This window comes from Medicago sativa, chromosome 2 (genome assembly GCF_051527215.1).
Source record: "Medicago sativa cultivar Bolivia chromosome 2, Bolivia_mono, whole genome shotgun sequence".
In the NCBI taxonomy this organism is placed as follows: domain Eukaryota; kingdom Viridiplantae; phylum Streptophyta; class Magnoliopsida; order Fabales; family Fabaceae; genus Medicago; species Medicago sativa.
The window spans coordinates 70366729-70388815 of record NC_140750.1 but is presented as its reverse complement, the minus strand read 5'-3'; the positions used below and the strand labels follow the sequence as shown (position 1 = coordinate 70388815).

Below are 22087 nucleotides of genomic sequence, written 5' to 3'. Positions count from 1 at the left end.
GTGATGGTCTCTATTGTAGAGTTATTTGAGGAGGGTTCGTATCACTTAACTCAATTACAGTTAGTAATATTGATATTATTAAGTCAAACATCTTTGTTTAAATTTGAATTTGAAACTTTATAATTATGTGTGTAAGTTTCAGATGATATTTATCGTTGCATTTACATGCTAAAAACAAGTTATTTGATGAGGTAAATAAAAAGAAAGAACAAATCATTAATTTAATCTTTAAACTATTTTTTAATTTAATCTCTAACTATATTAATATACTAACTATTCCTTAAAATATATGAAATCCCGGTTAATATTTTATTTTAATGACGAATTTCATATATTTTATAGATATTAACGAGTGACTTAAATTTATTTTTTTAAGTGGGAGTGACTTAAAATATTAGCCAGCTAAATTAATTCCTAGCACATAAATTTCATGTGAAGAATGTGTCTGAAAATCAGGGAAGGAAAAAAAAAATGCTTGAGTAGTGAGTACACAGCTTAATTTGAACTTGGTTGTACTTTTAAATAAATAAATCCGACCTTAAAGGGCAACGGCAACGGCAACAGAAATCCCATCCAAGGAGGGTACCCAAGACATAAATTTGGAGGGAATGACAGTGGACACGTGAAAAACTGCTTCTGTTTTGTCTTTTTTTCTTTCTTTTGGTCCATGCCCTCTTTGTCCTTTCAAAAACTAGCATGGTAGCTTTGCCAAACATGTCATAATGACTCCATGAAAACACGGTAGCTTTTTCTTCCCACCACTTACATGTGTCCAAAAGTATACTTTCAAATAAAACCACCATCAATTTTGTGATGTGGTTATTTTTTGTCTTATAAGTCGGTTGTAAAAAATTTAGTCTAGTTCAAATTTTAAGAAAACATCGGAATCTATTCCAATAGTATGACTATTTGTTCTCGTGAGCGTAGCTCGGTTAGTAGGGACAATGCATAATACATCCTCTATTTCTTTTCTTTTGATGTTTTAGAACTTCAACTTTATTTCAAAATATTTGATATTTTAGGATTTTTAATATTTTTTATCCAATTTTTTATCCAAAGCAAGGGTAAAATTGGATAAAAAATATTAATCAATTCGCGCAACGCACACAAGTTCTCAAGACCAGCTTTGTGCTGCCATGCCAATGAAGTTTCCGTTGAACTTGTTGTACTATTCAGTTAATATGTGCTTCTATTGCTCAATGATCTAATGTATCAAAAAATAACAACTGATCCATCACATTTCAATACCCATTGAATTGGAAATTTTATACAACTTGCCTAAAATCCTACTTCTGAAATAATTTTCAAACATTTTGTACAAAATTTCATTCACCCAATACCAATACCAATTTCTATACAAATACTCCCTACGTGTTATTTTCTTTAGTTAAGGATGCCCAAGATGGTTAAAGACCAGCAACATTGGTAGAGTGCCTAAATGGTGATTGAGAAATAAAATATGCATCGTGTAATAAAAATGGATAAATATAATCGTCTCATACAATGTATAATAGATTTAGCCCTTGAAAAATGTTGCAAATAATCTCTCATATATCAAACTTAGGATTACACTGACAAACTAAATTATATTATTTGCTCAATTTTTTCTCTTAACAACTTAGTAAAGACGTGAGATACGAAAACATACTAGAGTAAATACAGGATATTCATTTATTCGATTTGGATGACAATTGAAAACTTAAGTTCCATGATTTTTTTAATGAACTAAATCTCGTGTCATTCAGTAGCCTTTCCTTTACGTCTGCTACTGCTGCCGGTTTCCAACAAGTAACAAATCATAGAATCAACATCATCCCCAAATATGCTGTATGCCTCAATCGCTTGTAGGTAACTAAATCCCATCGACAGTAACATATTCATGCTGCTGCTAAGATTAGAATTATTTTCTTTCCCACTTTCCATCCTGGGATCACTACCTGACGATCCTGCAACTCACATTAATACACCAAGTTAGCTTATAGTCCACCAAATTTCAACAAATACATCAAGACCAAGAACCGACCATATGAATCTGTCTATTGATAGATTTAAGATGGGTTGCTTTTAAAGCAAATAAACCAAATTGTATGAGAAGAGATATTAACTTGCTCCAGAGGAAGATGGCTCAGCAGTTGACGTAGACGACTCTCGATTGCCAAGTTGTTGCTTAAATGTACCACCGGCAAGGTATTCAGCCCGAGAAGCTTCCATCACGGCAAGTTCAATTTCCTTCTCTGTGAGCTCAAGATCAGAGTAAAACCGCCCCTCAGCTAAAAGTGCCTGTCAGAAGGGAGTTGTAAAAACCAGCAGCGTCAGCCGTCAAGTTCAATTTAAAGAACAAAAAGTATTCACGCTGTTAAAAATTTCAAGTCAAAATACTTGCATTATCGATTTGTTGGTCTTGCTGAGATTTAATAGCAGCCTTGACTTGATCTTTGTCAACATTTGTCTGCATTGTAAATGAAAATGTACCGTCAACCATCTTCCAATCAATTTCTGTTCAATGTAATATGGAGACAGTTTCCAAGTTATATAGGGCCCTTTCTTTTGGGGCTTCTATAATACTATGTTTTCTATAGATACGCACAACACAAATTTGTGTTTTGTCAGTTGGAAGATTAACAAGTATTACTAACATTTCCATCATACAATAAAATAGAAAGAAGAAAAGAATGATGCATTGTATACAATAGCAAAGTACTCACCCCACGAAGAGAGCTGAACCCAAGTCCTGCACCAATTGTGGGACGCCGTGGGTCAACAAGGGAGTTGTAATGGTTACCATGATGAAAACTTAGGCGTACTGGTGGTGTATCGGTGTCATAACTTCCATGAAATGTATTGATAGGCTCTGCGTCAGTAAGTTATGTTATTAAATAATATAGTAGATGACTAACAAGTAACAACTATAGAAAATGTAAGATAAGCTCTACCTGTGGAGTAGGAGTATATATGAATAGGTCGATTATACATTTCACACATGGCTTGGATCTCAACATTGTTCCCATAAACCTGCCAGAAAGGGTTAACATATTTACGCCTATTCAAAAAAGTTAAAAAGTACCAACTATCAACATATGCCAACAAACTAAAACTGCATGTGGTGTTAGAACTGAAATATAACAGAGTAAAATTCAAAGTGATCCCTTATTTTAGAGGGAAAGGTAAAAGTTGTCAACTCAATCATTAACAAGAAAATCAAGGGAATAAATTCCAGAAAATCCTGTAATGTGTTTACATGTAATAAACTAAAGGCAACAATTTTTTTTTTCGTCCATTAGTTGTCGAGATCTCTCTTAATTTACTTTATAAAGTGTGCACTAACTATAGAAAATATAAATTCATCGTGAATTTGACACATTCAAAACCAAGTGGAAGTTCCTAACATGTCCATTGAGATTTGAGATACACGATGATTAGAATTTCATTAAGAATAACATGTCATCTCTTTATCGTATGTGATGGGCTATAACAAAAAAAAAGTCAATGCTAATATCTACACGTTATAACTTCAACAACTTTAAAAGACAAGCTTCACTTTTAACTAATATATGATTTTAGATATAACTATAACTGTAACTTCACGGTTGAAAAAGTAAAGACCAAGTATACATAAAAAGTTTACACAAATGGGAAATAAAATGTCACGTCGCACCAAAAGACTCAAGAGTTACCAACTAACTATTTTAAATCAAATTCATGCTACAGATACACAGATAAACTATTAATGAATTTAAAATTTTGCAAAGCACACAGCCAAACACACTTCTTTAAAGGAAACTTGTGCCACAGCTATAAGGGAGTAAAATTAACAGCCACTGCTGCACCTAAATTAAATACCAAAGACCCAAGTATATCCCCGCCAATTCTATTGACTATTCGATCATAGCATGAATGCAAATAATTCTCTTTATCACGACAAGGTGATATAATCGCCAAATTTCTCATAGGAAAAAACTGAATGTTCATGAAAGAACTGCAAAGCTAAAGTAAAATAAGCTTGTCTGAACATCTTAGAAGAGTAAAGCATGGCACAATGTAACTAGCAGGAAAAAGAAAATAACTGAATGAAGAGCGGAAAGTGGAGAAAAAATGACGACTTAATCACAAATAACAATCTAAATATCTTGACAAAAACAATGCGGTTTAAACAAAAAAGGGCCGGGAGAAGGGAACAATCACAACCCACATCTGGATTATTTTGCATGTAAAAAGTATTTGAATGTGAATTTTCAACTACCGGTTGCATAAATCACTCCTGTTAGTACAAAACAAATTTCAAAATATTTGTGGAAATGGTATAAACTAAATATGGGCCGGGCGAGGGGAACAATCAGAACCCACAGCCGGATTAATTGGCACACTAAAGTGTGTACATGTGCTTTTTCAACTGCTAATTGCATTAATCACTACCATAAGTACAAAAGTACAGCTTTCAAAACATTTGTGGAGATTCAAACCTAAATATTTAGAAATTTGTTTTAAAAACAATACATGCTAGGGAAATTTTGGCATATTTGTTTTAGAAGCCTAAAAGCCCAGCAAATGCAGGCGTAGGTTTATAAAACATATAAAACCACATAGAAGCCTAAATTATGTTCTGACATACCTTATCTCTTCTCTTCCTCTTACAGTATGAGGTAAAACCTTCTGTTATAAATTGAGAAAAGTGATCCCTCTCCCGCTCCTAAAGACGTGAAATCAGAATGAACGACAAAATTAGTTTGATCACCAGGCAATATTTTAATAGAATTAAAAGGTATGAATGAAAAGCAAGACCAGAAGAAAAATATGCCATCTAAGCAAAAGTGAGAAAATAAGATGTAGTAGTGCAATAAACCACAGGAGTGTAACCAGAATGAGCAAATCTAATGAGTTAGCCTATATAATATCATTTTTGTAAGAACATTTTTTCCTTCATATAGTGGGTGAGCAAGAAACGTCCATGAGGTTGCATTTATACCGCTAAATTTACATTTATACCACAGGAGTGTGACCAGAATGAGCAAATCTAATGAGTTAGCATTTATACTGCTAAAATTACACTAAAACATGGAATGGAATTAGAATCCTACCATGATGGGAGGTTAGTTTGATACACAGTCCACAGGCAATATTTTTGTAGAATTAGAAATAGTTATCATAAGCTAGACCAGAGGAGAAATGGGCCAGCTGAACAAAAATGAGAAAATATGATGTAACACAATACATCAAGGGAGTTAAACCAGAATGAGCAAATATAATGTCTGGATAATAGCATTATTTATGTAAGAAAATTATTTCCTTCATTCCATTTGTTGGCTTAGGTTTTATATGCTTGAACTAGAGCAGAATACTCTCAGAAGTTAAAGTTCAGGACTTCCTTATCTCCAACGCTGTTCATGTTTCAATTACTTCTAATAACAATATATTAGTCCCTTATTCCTTGCTTATTTACATCTTAAAAGATAAAAACACCCATTCTCACTAACTCATTCTCAAAATTCAAAACCCTAACATTTCTTTGATTTTGTAACAAAAGGTCATAAGTCCGGCCAGCTATAATAAAAAATTCATGCTGCCAGCCCCAGGCATTCCGGCGTGCATAGACTTAGTGAAACCTAGATGCATTTAAAAACCTTCAATATGAATTGCTAACCTAAAATCAAATCTTCTTAAATCCTAGTTTTAAAACCACCTATGGCAGACTGGTAGTGGCAGTGTTCCTAATTATGCAGTATGTCACTGATTGAAAATTTACTTATTATCACAACCACAAAACCCAGGGACCTTCATAATAAATACCGCTTTTTGGGAGAAGACCGTTCAAACCCGTGGAAATCAAATAAGTAAGTCATAAAATTGATTAGAAGCTAACCTAATAAGTTCAATATATTACGATCCAACAAAGCAGAAATATGGATACTGAAGGAAAAATACATTCAGCCCAACATTAACATACCATATAATCTACGCTCATCTGCCTGACCAAATCATACAATTCTGAGTCCCCGTACACTTGGTCTGCAACAGCACGGAAAAGGCAATTCCCATCCTCTGACATTCTTTTTACTTCAAAGCCTTTTACCCTTCTAATATCAATTTCAAACTGTCGCTCTCTTTCCTGACATGGATGCAAATACCATTTCAATATAAGATATTATCGCAGTGAAGGCCATGAATCAACCTTCTAATTAACTAATATATAAACATGCAATAATGCATTACAACATCTTCAAGCACTATGATACAATCATAAAACCCAATATTAACATGCCAATATAGGAAACCTAACAAACAACTCTTTCAAAACAAGGCCGCGATGATGCAAGCGAGTTTAGTTTAGTCATAACTAGAAATAAATGATGAAGTAATATATTATTTCAAAAGTCTAAATGAAGTAGCCCAGTTAAATTGTAGGATAGTTTATCAGAGTTAAACATTTACTTCATTACTGTCGTTCTTCTCTTATAGCATTGAAGAGAAGGACCAAATTATCCACCTCATTCCTACAAGTCTTTTGGCAGAATAATCCATAAAAATTATGTCCTACACGTATCGCGAACAAGGTCATTGGTAACAACATTACTTTAACCTAACAACTCCCTCGCCTAACTGGGGATATAAAAAAAATTATGCAAATAAGCTCATGAGAACATACGCCAATTAATTACTTAATGAGAACAAGGTAATCATCAACTTACTACATCATCATAAGAGGACACATAGCATGGATTCTGTTCATCAGCACTATTATACCCTTCACTTTCACTATGAGCCCGGGGAGATGAAGGTCGAGACCCAGCAGGCGAAGTCCTAGCCGAAACAACAACAGGCCACGCAGATCCTCTCCTTGGTGATCCTGCATTAACAGCATTAGGAGACCCCGATGCACTCCTTCTTGAATTTAAGTTAGTTGATGAAGGCTTTGGAGGTGGAACAGGTGGAGGTGGAGGAGACGAACCACCACCACCGCTAACAACAGGATTACCCTCACACAAGCCCTCGTTCTCTATCACTGGCCTTTCCCTCGATTCTTGCAAACCCTCAATCTCTTCTTTAACATCTTTCCCAGGAAGATCAACGAAAACTTCATTTCCTAAAGGAGTATGCGTATCATTCTCCTCAAAATGAAGACTTTCCATTAAAGGGTCATCACTCTTTGCCCTATTACTACTCCCAGCATACTCCACAACATCATCACCAACAACCAATCCAAGCTCCTCCTCTCCACTTTCTTCATCCTTAGCAACAGATTGCACCTGTGTAACGTGCTCCGGCCGGGCCGAAGAAGACCCAGCACGATTAGGGTTAGGGTTAGGGTTAGAATTAGTGTTCTGAGTACTATTGCTACCAGCAGAAGAACCACGTTGAACATAGATACGAGTCATGCTTCTTAGTGACCCAAAACCCTAATCCAAAAGAGTTTATCGCGTGTTCTTGCCCTGGGAGCAGTGATTCCAATGCCTTTGCTGAACGATTTCTTCAGATCCTCGCAATAAAACGTTCTCTGCATTCCCCTAATAATTCTCATCAGACCCAAATCCTTCAACTACTTTAAACAACAAAACCTTCTTTGAGATGTCGAATTTACCGAGATTTTTCACCACCGTTGATTCAGCTTCCTCCTCCGCAACCGCAACCTGCAACCACCTCCCAAAAAAACTTCATCAAAAAAATCATTTTTTTTTCAATTTGTAACAAGAATCGCACGCGGAAAAATCGAATCGTGAAGATTTAACAGGGAGAGAAATGAGAGATGAAGTTAAACCTGTGAGAATCGAAAAAATCGATGAAAAATTATTGAAATTAAGAAATTGGGAAAAAATTAGGGTTTTGTTTCGGAGAAAGGGGGAAAGAAAACTGAGAAAAAGAAACGGGAAGAAGAAGGCGATAGCGTTTTTAACGGTGGGAGGAAAAGAGAGTGGCACGTGAGATAGAGGTTTGGTTATGACACGTGGTTAGTTTATACAGTTGATGGCACGTGTTATCTTAGTCAAATGGTTTGTGATGATAGATGAATGGTGGTTCAGTGGACTCAGATCATTGCTCCAAGGTGGCACCACCACCTTAACAATTATTATTTATCTGGCCTTAATTATAAGGAAAATGTTAACCAGTGCCCCGGGGCATATTGGTTAAGCAGATAAAAGAGGTAAAATTTTATTAAAAAGTGATGTATAATTAGTTAGTCAAAAGTAACAGTTTATATTTCCAAGACAACTCTTCTACTTTTGTATTCCTTAACCAGTGCCCCGGGGCACTGGTTAACAAGACCCATAAAGAAAACATCTTTTAGCTCTTTTGGATTAACTTTTTCTTTTAAAAAATGCGCTCAATTTTGCATACAAGTAACACATGTAACAAATAGATAAAAATAATATTAAATATTAAAAAAATGTAACAAACACGATATGAATATATATATATATATATATATATATATATATATATCTATTTTTTTCTTTTATTATTTAAAAAGTGTAACAAACTAGATGAATATATTTATATTTACTTTTTAATTATCTCAATTGTACCCTTAAACAATATTTTCTATAATAAAGATGGTTATTGGTTTCATTAAAAAAAATTAGATTATATTTTTGTTTATTATATTGTTGGTGTCATTGAAATGAATAATCATGATTACTTTGGTTTGTTATTATAACTTGAAACCAACAAACATTTATATTTTTAATTTTAATCCAACTCAAAATTTGATTTAAAAACACCGTTAATAATTTTCAAAAGTTAGCGTAATAAAAAGAGCGTAAAGATGGGCACGTTAGCCCCTTTCGCTAGTATCTATAAACTCCTTTCCTTTTGTCAAATGATGCTTTTAGTTTATTTATTTATAAAAAAATGATGTTTATAATTAGGGTCATGTTAACCAGTGCCCGGAAGCCAAAAGTGGAAACTTTAAGTAAAAAAAGACACTTTTTATGTTTTTAATGCGATGACCGCACAACTTTCAATACAAAATATTACTATATTTGACTCTTAACCAATGCCCCGGAGCACTGGTTAACATTTTCCATTCTTTATATATGGTGTAGATAAGTGCTCTTTCATATTATTATATTCATTTCGTAAAACATAATTATGATTAATATTGTTAATTTGTTTTCTTATTTATAGATGAAACAATGAACACCTCTAAAACTCATGCACAAACTTCTAAGTTTCAGATTTAATTTTATATATATGAAGCTGACAATAGCAATATTTTCATTTTAGGCTCCGTAACTCATGCACAAACTTCTAAGTTTCAGATTTAATTTTATATATATGAAGCTGACAATAGCAATATTTTCATTTTAGGCTCCGTATGGATTGATGAAATTGAACAAAGTGAAGCGGAATGAAACATAATAGAATGGAGCGGAGCAGAACGAAACGCATCTTGGAATGTCGACGGAATGTGAACCTATTTTAATTTTTTTATTACACTTTTATCCTTATTTAAAAGACACTGTATTGTAAAAAATAAAATCATGTATTATCTTTTACTAAAATCATGTATTATGTACTAACTGAGTTAAACTTACGAAGACATATTCCATCATTATTATTATTATTATAAAAGAAAATAATTAGGGGTTTAATATAATTTTTTTGGGCTGATAAAGATAAGAAAATATTTGAGCGACATTGAGGACTTTAATGTACTTTGACTAGTATTTAGACCCGTGCGATGCACGGGAGGTTAGATATGACATTAATTAATAAATAAGGTAATCGTAAATGAAACAATAATAGTTGTAAGTGAGCATGAATTAACGTGTCCAAAATAAAACCAATAAAAACCTGAAGTAATTTAGAATTCTCATTATCACATTGGATAGACAAATAAAAATAACCAAATGCAACTACTAATATAAGTTTGTCTTGAGTAATAATATACAAATTTGTGGATAATAAAGACGTATCAATTCTCAACAATTGAATCGGTAAAACTCAGTTTTGTGTCCATGACTTTTGCTGATTCCAAATCAAAAATTCATCATAAAGATGATGATCAACCTGGCATGAAATAAAATAAATTTGTATGATTATACACGATTATTTTAAATGGCATAAGGTATAAAGAGAAATACAAATTACATAACCATATAAAAAAGTATAAGAAAAATCCATAACATAATGTTAATTTGTGAAACAAATTTAGTTGATAAGTTTTGACTTTTTTGTCAACAACAAAATTCTAAATATTATTTTTTACACACGCGTGTGCGCCCACACACACACACACACACACACACACACACACACACACACACACACACATATATATATATATATATAGTTCGGAAGAAAGGCATTATTTTAAATAAAAGTGTTTTGAAAAACATAGCTAGATGCACGCAACAATAAACAAATAAAAAATATATACGAATATGTATATGTGTAAATTACCTATCTTAAATTCTGAAAGACTTCTTTGTAGACAACATTATTAGTTTTGTTGGAGACACGTCCTTCGTCATCGCAAATCAGCATCATCAACCCAGCACGTGAAGTAACGCGTGAAAGAGCAACATATAACTGTCCGTGTGAAAATATGGGTTTTGGAAGATATATTCCAACATTTTTAAGAGATTGTCCTTGGCTCTTATTGATAGTCATCGCAAATGAGACCATAATAGGAAACTGTTTACGTTGAAACGTGAAAGGAAGTTTTGTATCAGATGGAGATGGAGACAAAGTCAATCTTGGGATATATACCTTTTGTCCAATACTGTTCCCTGATATTATCTTTGCCTCAAGTACGAAATTCCCCATTTGCATAATTATAAGGCGCGTACCATTGCATAATCCTAATGGTTGATCAATATTTCTCAATAACATAATTGGAACTCCAACCTGGAGATTTAACTCATGGTTTGGCAAACCTGAAGATTTGACGGTGTTCAAAAATTCTGGAGTGAGAATCTGATCAGGACCATTAATATTTTCATCCTGTGTAGACGGACTATCAGCACTTAAGTATGTTTTTTTCTCACCAGGAATCATCGATAAAATGTAATTGTTCAGTGAATCATCAATATCATTGGTAGGTGCTAAAATTGCCCTATCTTGAAAAAATGAAATATCACTCATATTCTCCAAAAGTGATGGATATGTGCTATTAACAATTGAAGAAATTAGGTCACCTGAGTTCTTGATCAACATGTCATCTGGTATTTCAATTTTAGCTTCCCCATCATTGTTGTCTCTAATATTTCCATCTCCAACATTTAAAATCCAGTCAGCGAACTCTTTGAGTTCATTGACATCAGAACATGAAGAACCAGTTTGAAGCCTCATGTTTTTGGTCAATTTTAGGACTCGCCAATGTTTCCAAAGGCGCGATGTAACACCCCGTTTTCCCAACGTAAAAATTTCTTAAATAAATCAGAGTTTTTCAACTTTAAACGGAATGCTACACTTCTTAAAAACTCATAAACTGAATAAATAACAATTTATTCTTCAAAATCATTTAACATAAGTAATTCAAAACTTCGCAGCGGAAATTAGTTCAACAATAAAAATAATCTTTGGCACGCAGGCCTCAACATAAAAATCTCATAAGTCTTGTTCAACATTTATTCATAAAAATCCATAAGTAATACGTAAGGAATAGAAATAGAAGACATAATCCCATCCCGTTACGTATCAGAGCACCTAAGACACACTTGTGAGGAGTCCACTCACGACCACAACTAATCCTGGTTACCTGCAAGTTACCCATAAGAAGAGCAACATTTCCAAGCAGAGGGGTGAGATTTTTCAAACAATAATATTAAGCATATAAATCATATAAAGTACATTCAACAACTTAAACATCTTATAATTCATTAATCATATCTAACAACTTAAAACTTCCTTAACTAGTGTCACTATTCTTCCTATATTAGTCATATACTTCGTATCATATCATCATATAAATATCATCACATATCTACAAATATTGGTCATAAGCATTATCATATATCCTTTTAATCATAGCATCTTAATCATAGACATAAACATCATCATATAACATCAAGTACTAATCATAACCATAATCATCAAATCATAATCATCAACTCATAAACAAACATCATCATCAAAACAATCATGAACATCAAAAACAATAATCATTTAGCATCTTATAATCATCATAACAGCTTCTTAATCAAACTCATAATCGACTTCATAATCATAGTCATAAACAACTTCATGATCGACTCGACTCTTGACTTGACAATGCGACTCAACTCGACTATGCAACTCTTATCATCTTAAATCATCTTGAGTCATCATGAAAATGCAAATGCATGTGGTACCAATCTAGGGCATAAGCCCTCGTCGCTTGTGAGCATAAATATACTCCTAGGGCATAAGCCCTCATCGTCGTGGTTGAGCAAAAGCTCCAGGGCATGAGCCCTCATCTATAAATGAGTATGCATTGACTCAACATCTTACGTCTTAGAAACTTCATGAACATCTATGACATCTTAACAACTTGACGACTTCATAACGACTCGACGACTTAACAACTTCATATCATCTTAACGTCTTAACATCTTAACATCTTAGCATCTTGACAACATATGGATCACATAAATAATTCATGTCATATCATAATATAACAATATCAAATGATAATAAACAACATCTTAAAACATCATATTCACTAATCATAAACAACTTCATATAACATCATATTTAAACATCATCAATAATTCACTATGTATCTTTGTAAAAATATAATAAATTATCCACAACATATTTTCATGTCAAACCAAAGCTACTAGAAATATATCACAAATATCAACAACTTTCATGTTTACAACAAAGATCAATTCAAAACAGAAACATATGAACAAAATGCAAAAACATGAAACAGAGAATGTTGTCACCGTATAATTTTGCTAAGACGTCCCTGTAGTATTTTCATCATAACTCACAGACCAAACATCATTTTCACGTCAAACCAAAGCCACTAGAAAGCTAACAAAATTATCTAAAACTTTCATGTTTACGCCTAAGACCAATTATGTACCGATCAATACCAGTTTTCATTTTAAATTCGGAAAAGTTGTGCTGAAAGTCCATTAAAATTCACTGTGACCTACGTGCAGTAATTTAACCATAACTCAAGTTCTATAAATCCTATTGACGTGAGACCAATGGCATTAGAAAGCTAACATCCATACCTACAACTTTCGTGTTTACACCTAAGACCAATTCCGCACTGATCAATACAAGTTTTAATATCAAAATTCGAGCAGAATGCAGATTTTCTCCAAGTTTCACCTAATCTCATGGTTCTAACCTCAAAACTACTTCCAATAATCATCCTATGGATTATCTAAGGTTTGTACACAATTTCTACATCAATTCAACAAGTTTTCATCATCTAATCATCAAAACTCTCTCAAAACCCTAATTCTCAAATTCTCACAAACTCTCCCCAACTTGTTAGATGTAATCTAATGATTTAACAACTTAATATTAATGCAAGATAGTCTCACCCTCACCTTAGATTAATTTCTGAATCAGCAGCAACGTTCTTTTCCTAAGGTTTCTCCTCTTCTCTTGACTTTTCTCTTCTCTTCTCTTCTTTCTTGTTCTCCTCTTTTCCAAAAAGCGGTTTAAGGTAAACTCTTTCCAACCTAAGCTTCTCTATTTATAATACTAAAATATTCTTCCCAAATCTATTTAGTCCCAACAACTTATTCTTCTTTCTATTCTAACCCCCTTCTTATTTCTCTTACACCTCAAAACTACTCAATTCCTCATAATCTTATTTATTTCTAAATTAAATATATCTCTCCCCCACTTAATAATAATAATACACCAATAACAAATATATTTCTAACAAATAACAAATATATTTCTACATTAAATAACATATATATTTTCACACAAAATAACAAATATATTTCTACACCAAATAACATATATATTTCTACACAAAATAACAAATATATTTCCACACCAAATAATATATATATTTCTACACAAAATAACAAATATATCTCTAACAAATAACAAATATATATTATTCTAGTAAATACCAACTCATCAAAATAAATCTACTAAATCATAAAAAGACATCTAATCTCAAAATTACCTCCAAATCTACTTACTCTAATAATTATCATATTCTAATAAATAATAGAATAATGCCACATAATAAAATACTAACACCTCATATAAATAAATAAATCACATAAATAGACTCTAATTTAATAAAAATAATTAAATAAAAAGGAGGGTGTTACAACTCTCCCCAACTTAAAAGAATTTCGTCCTCGAAATTCAAGCACAATAGAAAATAAATTTAGTCATTACTTCTTCAAACAAAACACAAAAACTACATCAAGTTAGCGTTAAACATGATCACATAAAAACATAACTACTAACTAGAAAACATGACGACACGACTCAACGACTCGTCTACTTGGCCGGACGGACCGACCTGCTCTGATACCAATTGTAACACCCCGTTTTCCCAACGTAAAAATTTCTTAAATAAATCAGAGTTTTTCAACTTTAAACGGAATGCTACACTTCTTAAAAACTCATAAACTGAATAAATAACAATTTATTCTTCAAAATCATTTAACATAAGTAATTCAAAACTTCGCAGCGGAAATTAGTTCAACAATAAAAATAATCTTTGGCACGCAGGCCTCAACATAAAAATCTCATAAGTCTTGTTCAACATTTATTCATAAAAATCCATAAGTAATACGTAAGGAATAGAAATAGAAGACATAATCCCATCCCGTTACGTATCAGAGCACCTAAGACACACTTGTGAGGAGTCCACTCACGACCACAACTAATCCTGGTTACCTGCAAGTTACCCATAAGAAGAGCAACATTTCCAAGCAGAGGGGTGAGATTTTTCAAACAATAATATTAAGCATATAAATCATATAAAGTACATTCAACAACTTAAACATCTTATAATTCATTAATCATATCTAACAACTTAAAACTTCCTTAACTAGTGTCACTATTCTTCCTATATTAGTCATATACTTCGTATCATATCATCATATAAATATCATCACATATCTACAAATATTGGTCATAAGCATTATCATATATCCTTTTAATCATAGCATCTTAATCATAGACATAAACATCATCATATAACATCAAGTACTAATCATAACCATAATCATCAAATCATAATCATCAACTCATAAACAAACATCATCATCAAAACAATCATGAACATCAAAAACAATAATCATTTAGCATCTTATAATCATCATAACAGCTTCTTAATCAAACTCATAATCGACTTCATAATCATAGTCATAAACAACTTCATGATCGACTCGACTCTTGACTTGACAATGCGACTCAACTCGACTATGCAACTCTTATCATCTTAAATCATCTTGAGTCATCATGAAAATGCAAATGCATGTGGTACCAATCTAGGGCATAAGCCCTCGTCGCTTGTGAGCATAAATATACTCCTAGGGCATAAGCCCTCATCGTCGTGGTTGAGCAAAAGCTCCATCGTCGTGGTTGAGCAAAAGCTCCATCGTCGTGGTTGAGCAAAAGCTCCAGGGCATGAGCCCTCATCTATAAATGAGTATGCATTGACTCAACATCTTACGTCTTAGAAACTTCATGAACATCTATGACATCTTAACAACTTGACGACTTCATAACGACTCGACGACTTAACAACTTCATATCATCTTAACGTCTTAACATCTTAACATCTTAGCATCTTGACAACATATGGATCACATAAATAATTCATGTCATATCATAATATAACAATATCAAATGATAATAAACAACATCTTAAAACATCATATTCACTAATCATAAACAACTTCATATAACATCATATTTAAACATCATCAATAATTCACTATGTATCTTTGTAAAAATATAATAAATTATCCACAACATATTTTCATGTCAAACCAAAGCTACTAGAAATATATCACAAATATCAACAACTTTCATGTTTACAACAAAGATCAATTCAAAACAGAAACATATGAACAAAATGCAAAAACATGAAACAGAGAATGTTGTCACCGTATAATTTTGCTAAGACGTCCCTGTAGTATTTTCATCATAACTCACAGACCAAACATCATTTTCACGTCAAACCAAAGCCACTAGAAAGCTAACAAAATTATCTAAAACTTTCATGTTTACGCCTAAGACCAATTATGTACCGATCAATACCAGTTTTCATTTTAAATTCGGAAAAGTTGTGCTGAAAGTCCATTAAAATTCACTGTGACCTACGTGCAGTAATTTAACCATAACTCAAGTTCTATAAATCCTATTGACGTGAGACCAATGGCATTAGAAAGCTAACATCCATACCTACAACTTTCGTGTTTACACCTAAGACCAATTCCGCACTGATCAATACAAGTTTTAATATCAAAATTCGAGCAGAATGCAGATTTTCTCCAAGTTTCACCTAATCTCATGGTTCTAACCTCAAAACTACTTCCAATAATCATCCTATGGATTATCTAAGGTTTGTACACAACTTCTACATCAATTCAACAAGTTTTCATCATCTAATCATCAAAACTCTCTCAAAACCCTAATTCTCAAATTCTCACAAACTCTCCCCAACTTGTTAGATGTAATCTAATGATTTAACAACTTAATATTAATGCAAGATAGTCTCACCCTCACCTTAGATTAATTTCTGAATCAGCAGCAACGTTCTTTTCCTAAGGTTTCTCCTCTTCTCTTGACTTTTCTCTTCTCTTCTCTTCTTTCTTGTTCTCCTCTTTTCCAAAAAGCGGTTTAAGGTAAACTCTTTCCAACCTAAGCTTCTCTATTTATAATACTAAAATATTCTTCCCAAATCTATTTAGTCCCAACAACTTATTCTTCTTTCTATTCTAACCCCCTTCTTATTTCTCTTACACCTCAAAACTACTCAATTCCTCATAATCTTATTTATTTCTAAATTAAATATATCTCTCCCCCACTTAATAATAATAATACACCAATAACAAATATATTTCTAACAAATAACAAATATATTTCTACATTAAATAACATATATATTTTCACACAAAATAACAAATATATTTCTACACCAAATAACATATATATTTCTACACAAAATAACAAATATATTTCCACACCAAATAATATATATATTTCTACACAAACTAACAAATATATCTCTAACAAATAACAAATATATATTATTCTAGTAAATACCAACTCATCAAAATAAATCTACTAAATCATAAAAAGACATCTAATCTCAAAATTACCTCCAAATCTACTTACTCTAATAATTATCATATTCTAATAAATAATAGAATAATGCCACATAATAAAATACTAACACCTCATATAAATAAATAAATCACATAAATAGACTCTAATTTAATAAAAATAATTAAATAAAAAGGAGGGTGTTACACGCGATGAATTAATGCTAGCATCAACAACATCATGTCTTGGTGCTCTTGGAATGACCGGAAGAATTTGCCTGAAATCACCACCCAAGACAACCACTTTTCCTCCAAAAGGAATATCCGCACTTCCAGGATTAGAGTCACGAAGTATATCCCTAAAAGTCTTATCAACTGCTTCAAAGCAATGCCTATGAAGCATCAGAGCTTCATCCCAAATAATAAGTTTTGACTCAACGATTAGTTGCGCTAAAGGATCCTCTGGCTTGATAGGGCAAGTCGAATTCTCGAATAAGTAATGTGATGTCCTGCCACCTGGAATAAGTAATGTTGCTATCCCATTTGATGCTATCGTCAAAACAATTTCTCCTCTGGATCTAATTGCTGCAGATATCGCTCTCCAAATGAAGGTTTTACCGGTTCCGCCATACCCATCAATGAAGAAAAAAACCACCGATGTTCGCATCCACAGAACTCATGATTGTGTCGTATATGCTCCTTTGTTATTCAGTCATTCTGGAAGTTAATTTTTTGTGCTCCAGAATTAGATCACGATGATTATAGTTAAGCTCGTTAGAAATAAGTTGATTGTAAGATTCAGGATTCAAAGGCATGTTCACTTGAGGCATGGTTTCAAAAAAAATTAGACTCTTGTTCCTTCTCCGCAACAATTTTTCTATCTCCACCAAAGTTAAATTTTTCAATTCATCTTCAGTCAAAACCAAATCTGTTATATAGAGTAAAAACATAAGTTAAATATGATAATAGTAAAATTCAATATTATAAACAATGAAGCAAAAGAAATAATGAGAATTGAATATACCTGGAATTTTCAGGTGTCTTCGTTGCCTATATAAAATGTCATCACTTAAATACTTTCAGGTATTTATCCAAACATAATCTGGACTTGGAATTTCATTTGACAGCAATAAAGTTGTAAATAAGATCCTTAGAAAACTACCTGTGCCCCACTGAGCTGCTTCTTTAATTACATCGATCTGCTCTTTGTCATCAAACAAAAAACAAATAAGATTATGAAAGAAAAAAAAAACAAAAAAAAACAAACTAAGATTATGGAAGAAAAAACGTATTTAGTAGTTTATGGCACAAATTAAACAAAAGTTTGTTCAATTGCTTAAATATATATTATTAAATAGTAATGTGAAAGAAAAACAAAATAAAATTATGAAAGAAAAAAAAAACAAACTAAGAGTATGGAAGGAAAAAAAACGTATTTAGTAGTTTATGGCACAAATTTAGCAAAAGTTTGTTCAATTGCTTAAATTTTTTTTAGCAAAAGTTTGTTTAGAAAAACATAGTTAACAAAAACAAAAAAACATATGGGGATCGGTGTTTATATTGCCAAATAGATAGAGAAAATAGCACTACCAAAAAAATAGAGAAAATAGAAAACAAACTATGATGTCCATCAAACAAAAACAAAATAAGATTACGAAAGAAAAAAACCAAAAAAAACAAACTAAGATTATGGAAGAAAAAAAAACGTATTTAGTAGTTTATGGCACAAATTTAACAAATGTTTGTTCAATTGCTTAAATATATATTATTAAATAGTAATGTGAAAGAAAAACAAAATAAAATTATGAAAGAAAAAAAAAACAAACTAAGAGTATGGAAGGAAAAAAAACGTATTTAGTAGTTTATGGCACAAATTTAGCAAAAGTTTGTTCAATTGCTTAAATTTTTTTTAGCAAAAGTTTGTTTAGAAAAACATAGTTAACAAAAACAAAAAAACATATGGGGATCGGTGTTTATATTGCCAAATAGATAGAGAAAATAGCACTACCAAAAAAATAGAGAAAATAGAAAACAAACTATGATGTCCATCAAACAAAAACAAAATAAGATTACGAAAGAAAAAAACCAAAAAAAACAAACTAAGATTATGGAAGAAAAAAAAACGTATTTAGTAGTTTATGGCACAAATTTAACAAATGTTTGTTCAATTGCTTAAATATATATTATTAAATAGTAATGTGAAAGAAAAACAAAATAAAATTATGAAAGAAAAAAAAAGAAAAAAAAACAAACTAAGATTATGGAAGAAAAAAAAAACGTATTTAGTAGTTTATGGCACAAATTTAGCAAAAGTTTGTTTAGAAAAACATAGTTAACAAAAACAAAAAAAACATATGGGGGTCGGTGTTTATATTGCCAAATAAATAGAGAAAATAGCACTACCAAAAAAATAGAGAAAATAGAAAACAAACTATGATGTCCATCAAACAAAAAACAAAATAAGATTATGAAAGAAAAAAACCAAAAAAAACAAACTAAGATTATGGAAGAAAAAAAACGTATTTAGTAGTTTATGGCACAAATTTAACAAATGTTTGTTCAATTGCTTAAATATATATTATTAAATAGTAATGTGAAAGAAAAACAAAATAAAATTATGAAAGAAAAAAAAAGAAAAAAAAACAAACTAAGATTATGGAAGAAAAAAAAAACGTATTTAGTAGTTTATGGCACAAATTTAGCAAAAGTTTAGCAAAAGTTTGTTCAATTGCTTAAATCTTTTTTAGCAAAAGTTTGTTTAGAAAAACATAGTTAACAAAAACAAAAAAACATATGGGGGTCGGTGTTTATATTGCCAAATAAATAGAGAAAATAGCACTATCAAAAAAATAGAGAAAATAGAAAACAAACTATGATGTCCATCAAACAAAAAACAAAATAAGATTATGAAAAAAAAAAAAAAACTAAGATTATGGAAGAAAAAAAAACGTATTTAATAGTTTATTGCACAAATTTAGCAAAAGTTTGTTCAATTGCTTAAATATATATTAAATAAATGATAATAATAATGAGATGTCAATATTAAATTTAGCAAAAGTTTGTTCAATTCAATTACTTAAATATATATTAAATATTAAATAATTAAATAACAATAATAATGAGATTTCAATATTAAAATGACATAATTAACCTCAATTTTTGGCTCCAAAAAGTTGTTTAAGACAACTTAAGACCTTTTATAAATAAGATTTGACTCAACGATTAGTTGCGCTAAAGGATCCTCTGGCTTGATAGGGCAAGTCGAATTCTCGAATAAGTAATGTGATGTCCTGCCACCTGGAATAAGTAATGTTGCTATCCCATTTGATGCTATCGTCAAAACAATTTCTCCTCTGGATCTAATTGCTGCAGATATCGCTCTCCAAATGAAGGTTTTACCGGTTCCGCCATACCCATCAATGAAGAAAAAAACCACCGATGTTCGCATCCACAGAACTCATGATTGTGTCGTATATGCTCCTTTGTTATTCAGTCATTCTGGAAGTTAATTTTTTGTGCTCCAGAATTAGATCACGATGATTATAGTTAAGCTCGTTAGAAATAAGTTGATTGTAAGATTCAGGATTCAAAGGCATGTTCACTTGAGGCATGGTTTCAAAAAAAATTAGACTCTTGTTCCTTCTCCGCAACAATTTTTCTATCTCCACCAAAGTTAAATTTTTCAATTCATCTTCAGTCAAAACCAAATCTGTTATATAGAGTAAAAACATAAGTTAAATACGATAATAGTAAAATTCAATATTATAAACAATGAAGCAAAAGAAATAATGAGAATTGAATATACCTGGAATTTTCAGGTGTCTTCGTTGCCTATATAAAATGTCATCACTTAAATACTTTCAGGTATTTATCCAAACATAATCTGGACTTGGAATTTCATTTGACAGCAATAAAGTTGTAAATAAGATCCTTAGAAAACTACCTGTGCCCCACTGAGCTGCTTCTTTAATTACATCGATCTGCTCTTTGTCATCAAACAAAAAACAAATAAGATTATGAAAGAAAAAAAAAACAAAAAAAAACAAACTAAGATTATGGAAGAAAAAACGTATTTAGTAGTTTATGGCACAAATTAAACAAAAGTTTGTTCAATTGCTTAAATATATATTATTAAATAGTAATGTGAAAGAAAAACAAAATAAAATTATGAAAGAAAAAAAAAACAAACTAAGAGTATGGAAGGAAAAAAAACGTATTTAGTAGTTTATGGCACAAATTTAGCAAAAGTTTGTTCAATTGCTTAAATTTTTTTTAGCAAAAGTTTGTTTAGAAAAACATAGTTAACAAAAACAAAAAAACATATGGGGATCGGTGTTTATATTGCCAAATAGATAGAGAAAATAGCACTACCAAAAAAATAGAGAAAATAGAAAACAAACTATGATGTCCATCAAACAAAAACAAAATAAGATTACGAAAGAAAAAAACCAAAAAAACAAACTAAGATTATGGAAGAAAAAAAAACGTATTTAGTAGTTTATGGCACAAATTTAACAAATGTTTGTTCAATTGCTTAAATATATATTATTAAATAGTAATGTGAAAGAAAAACAAAATAAAATTATGAAAGAAAAAAAAAGAAAAAAAAACAAACTAAGATTATGGAAGAAAAAAAAAACGTATTTAGTAGTTTATGGCACAAATTTAGCAAAAGTTTGTTTAGAAAAACATAGTTAACAAAAACAAAAAAAACATATGGGGGTCGGTGTTTATATTGCCAAATAAATAGAGAAAATAGCACTACCAAAAAAATAGAGAAAATAGAAAACAAACTATGATGTCCATCAAACAAAAAACAAAATAAGATTATGAAAGAAAAAAACCAAAAAAAACAAACTAAGATTATGGAAGAAAAAAAACGTATTTAGTAGTTTATGGCA

General features: G+C 31.3%; 2 protein-coding genes across 3 annotated transcripts; both read right to left on the bottom strand.

The window, feature by feature from the left end:
* Positions 1-1531: 1531 nt before the first annotated feature.
* On the bottom strand, positions 1532-7844 carry OTLD1 (OTU-like cysteine protease family protein). 2 transcript variants are annotated; one of them, XM_085746169.1, is made up of 10 exons: positions 7751-7844; positions 7574-7622; positions 6684-7499; positions 5942-6103; positions 4610-4687; positions 2934-3012; positions 2706-2851; positions 2384-2449; positions 2106-2280; positions 1532-1946 (listed from the first exon to the last, which is right to left on the bottom strand). In XM_085746169.1, exons 3-10 carry the CDS (start codon positions 7368-7370, stop codon positions 1738-1740), a joined length of 1602 nt encoding a protein of 533 aa, XP_085602295.1. In that variant the 5' UTR covers positions 7371-7499; positions 7574-7622; positions 7751-7844; the 3' UTR covers positions 1532-1737. The 2 variants fall into 2 exon arrangements, with proteins under 2 accessions (XP_085602295.1, XP_085602294.1); XM_085746168.1 differs by having other exon boundaries at positions 6684-7489.
* A 1891-nt stretch (positions 7845-9735) lies between these two features.
* LOC146950240 (uncharacterized) lies at positions 9736-11306 on the bottom strand. Its single transcript, XM_085741556.1, has 2 exons — positions 10396-11306; positions 9736-10002 (listed from the first exon to the last, which is right to left on the bottom strand). The coding sequence occupies exon 1, from the start codon at positions 11284-11286 to the stop codon at positions 10396-10398; it is 891 nt and encodes a 296-aa protein (XP_085597682.1). The 5' UTR covers positions 11287-11306; the 3' UTR covers positions 9736-10002.
* Between the last annotated feature and the right edge of the window lie 10781 nt (positions 11307-22087).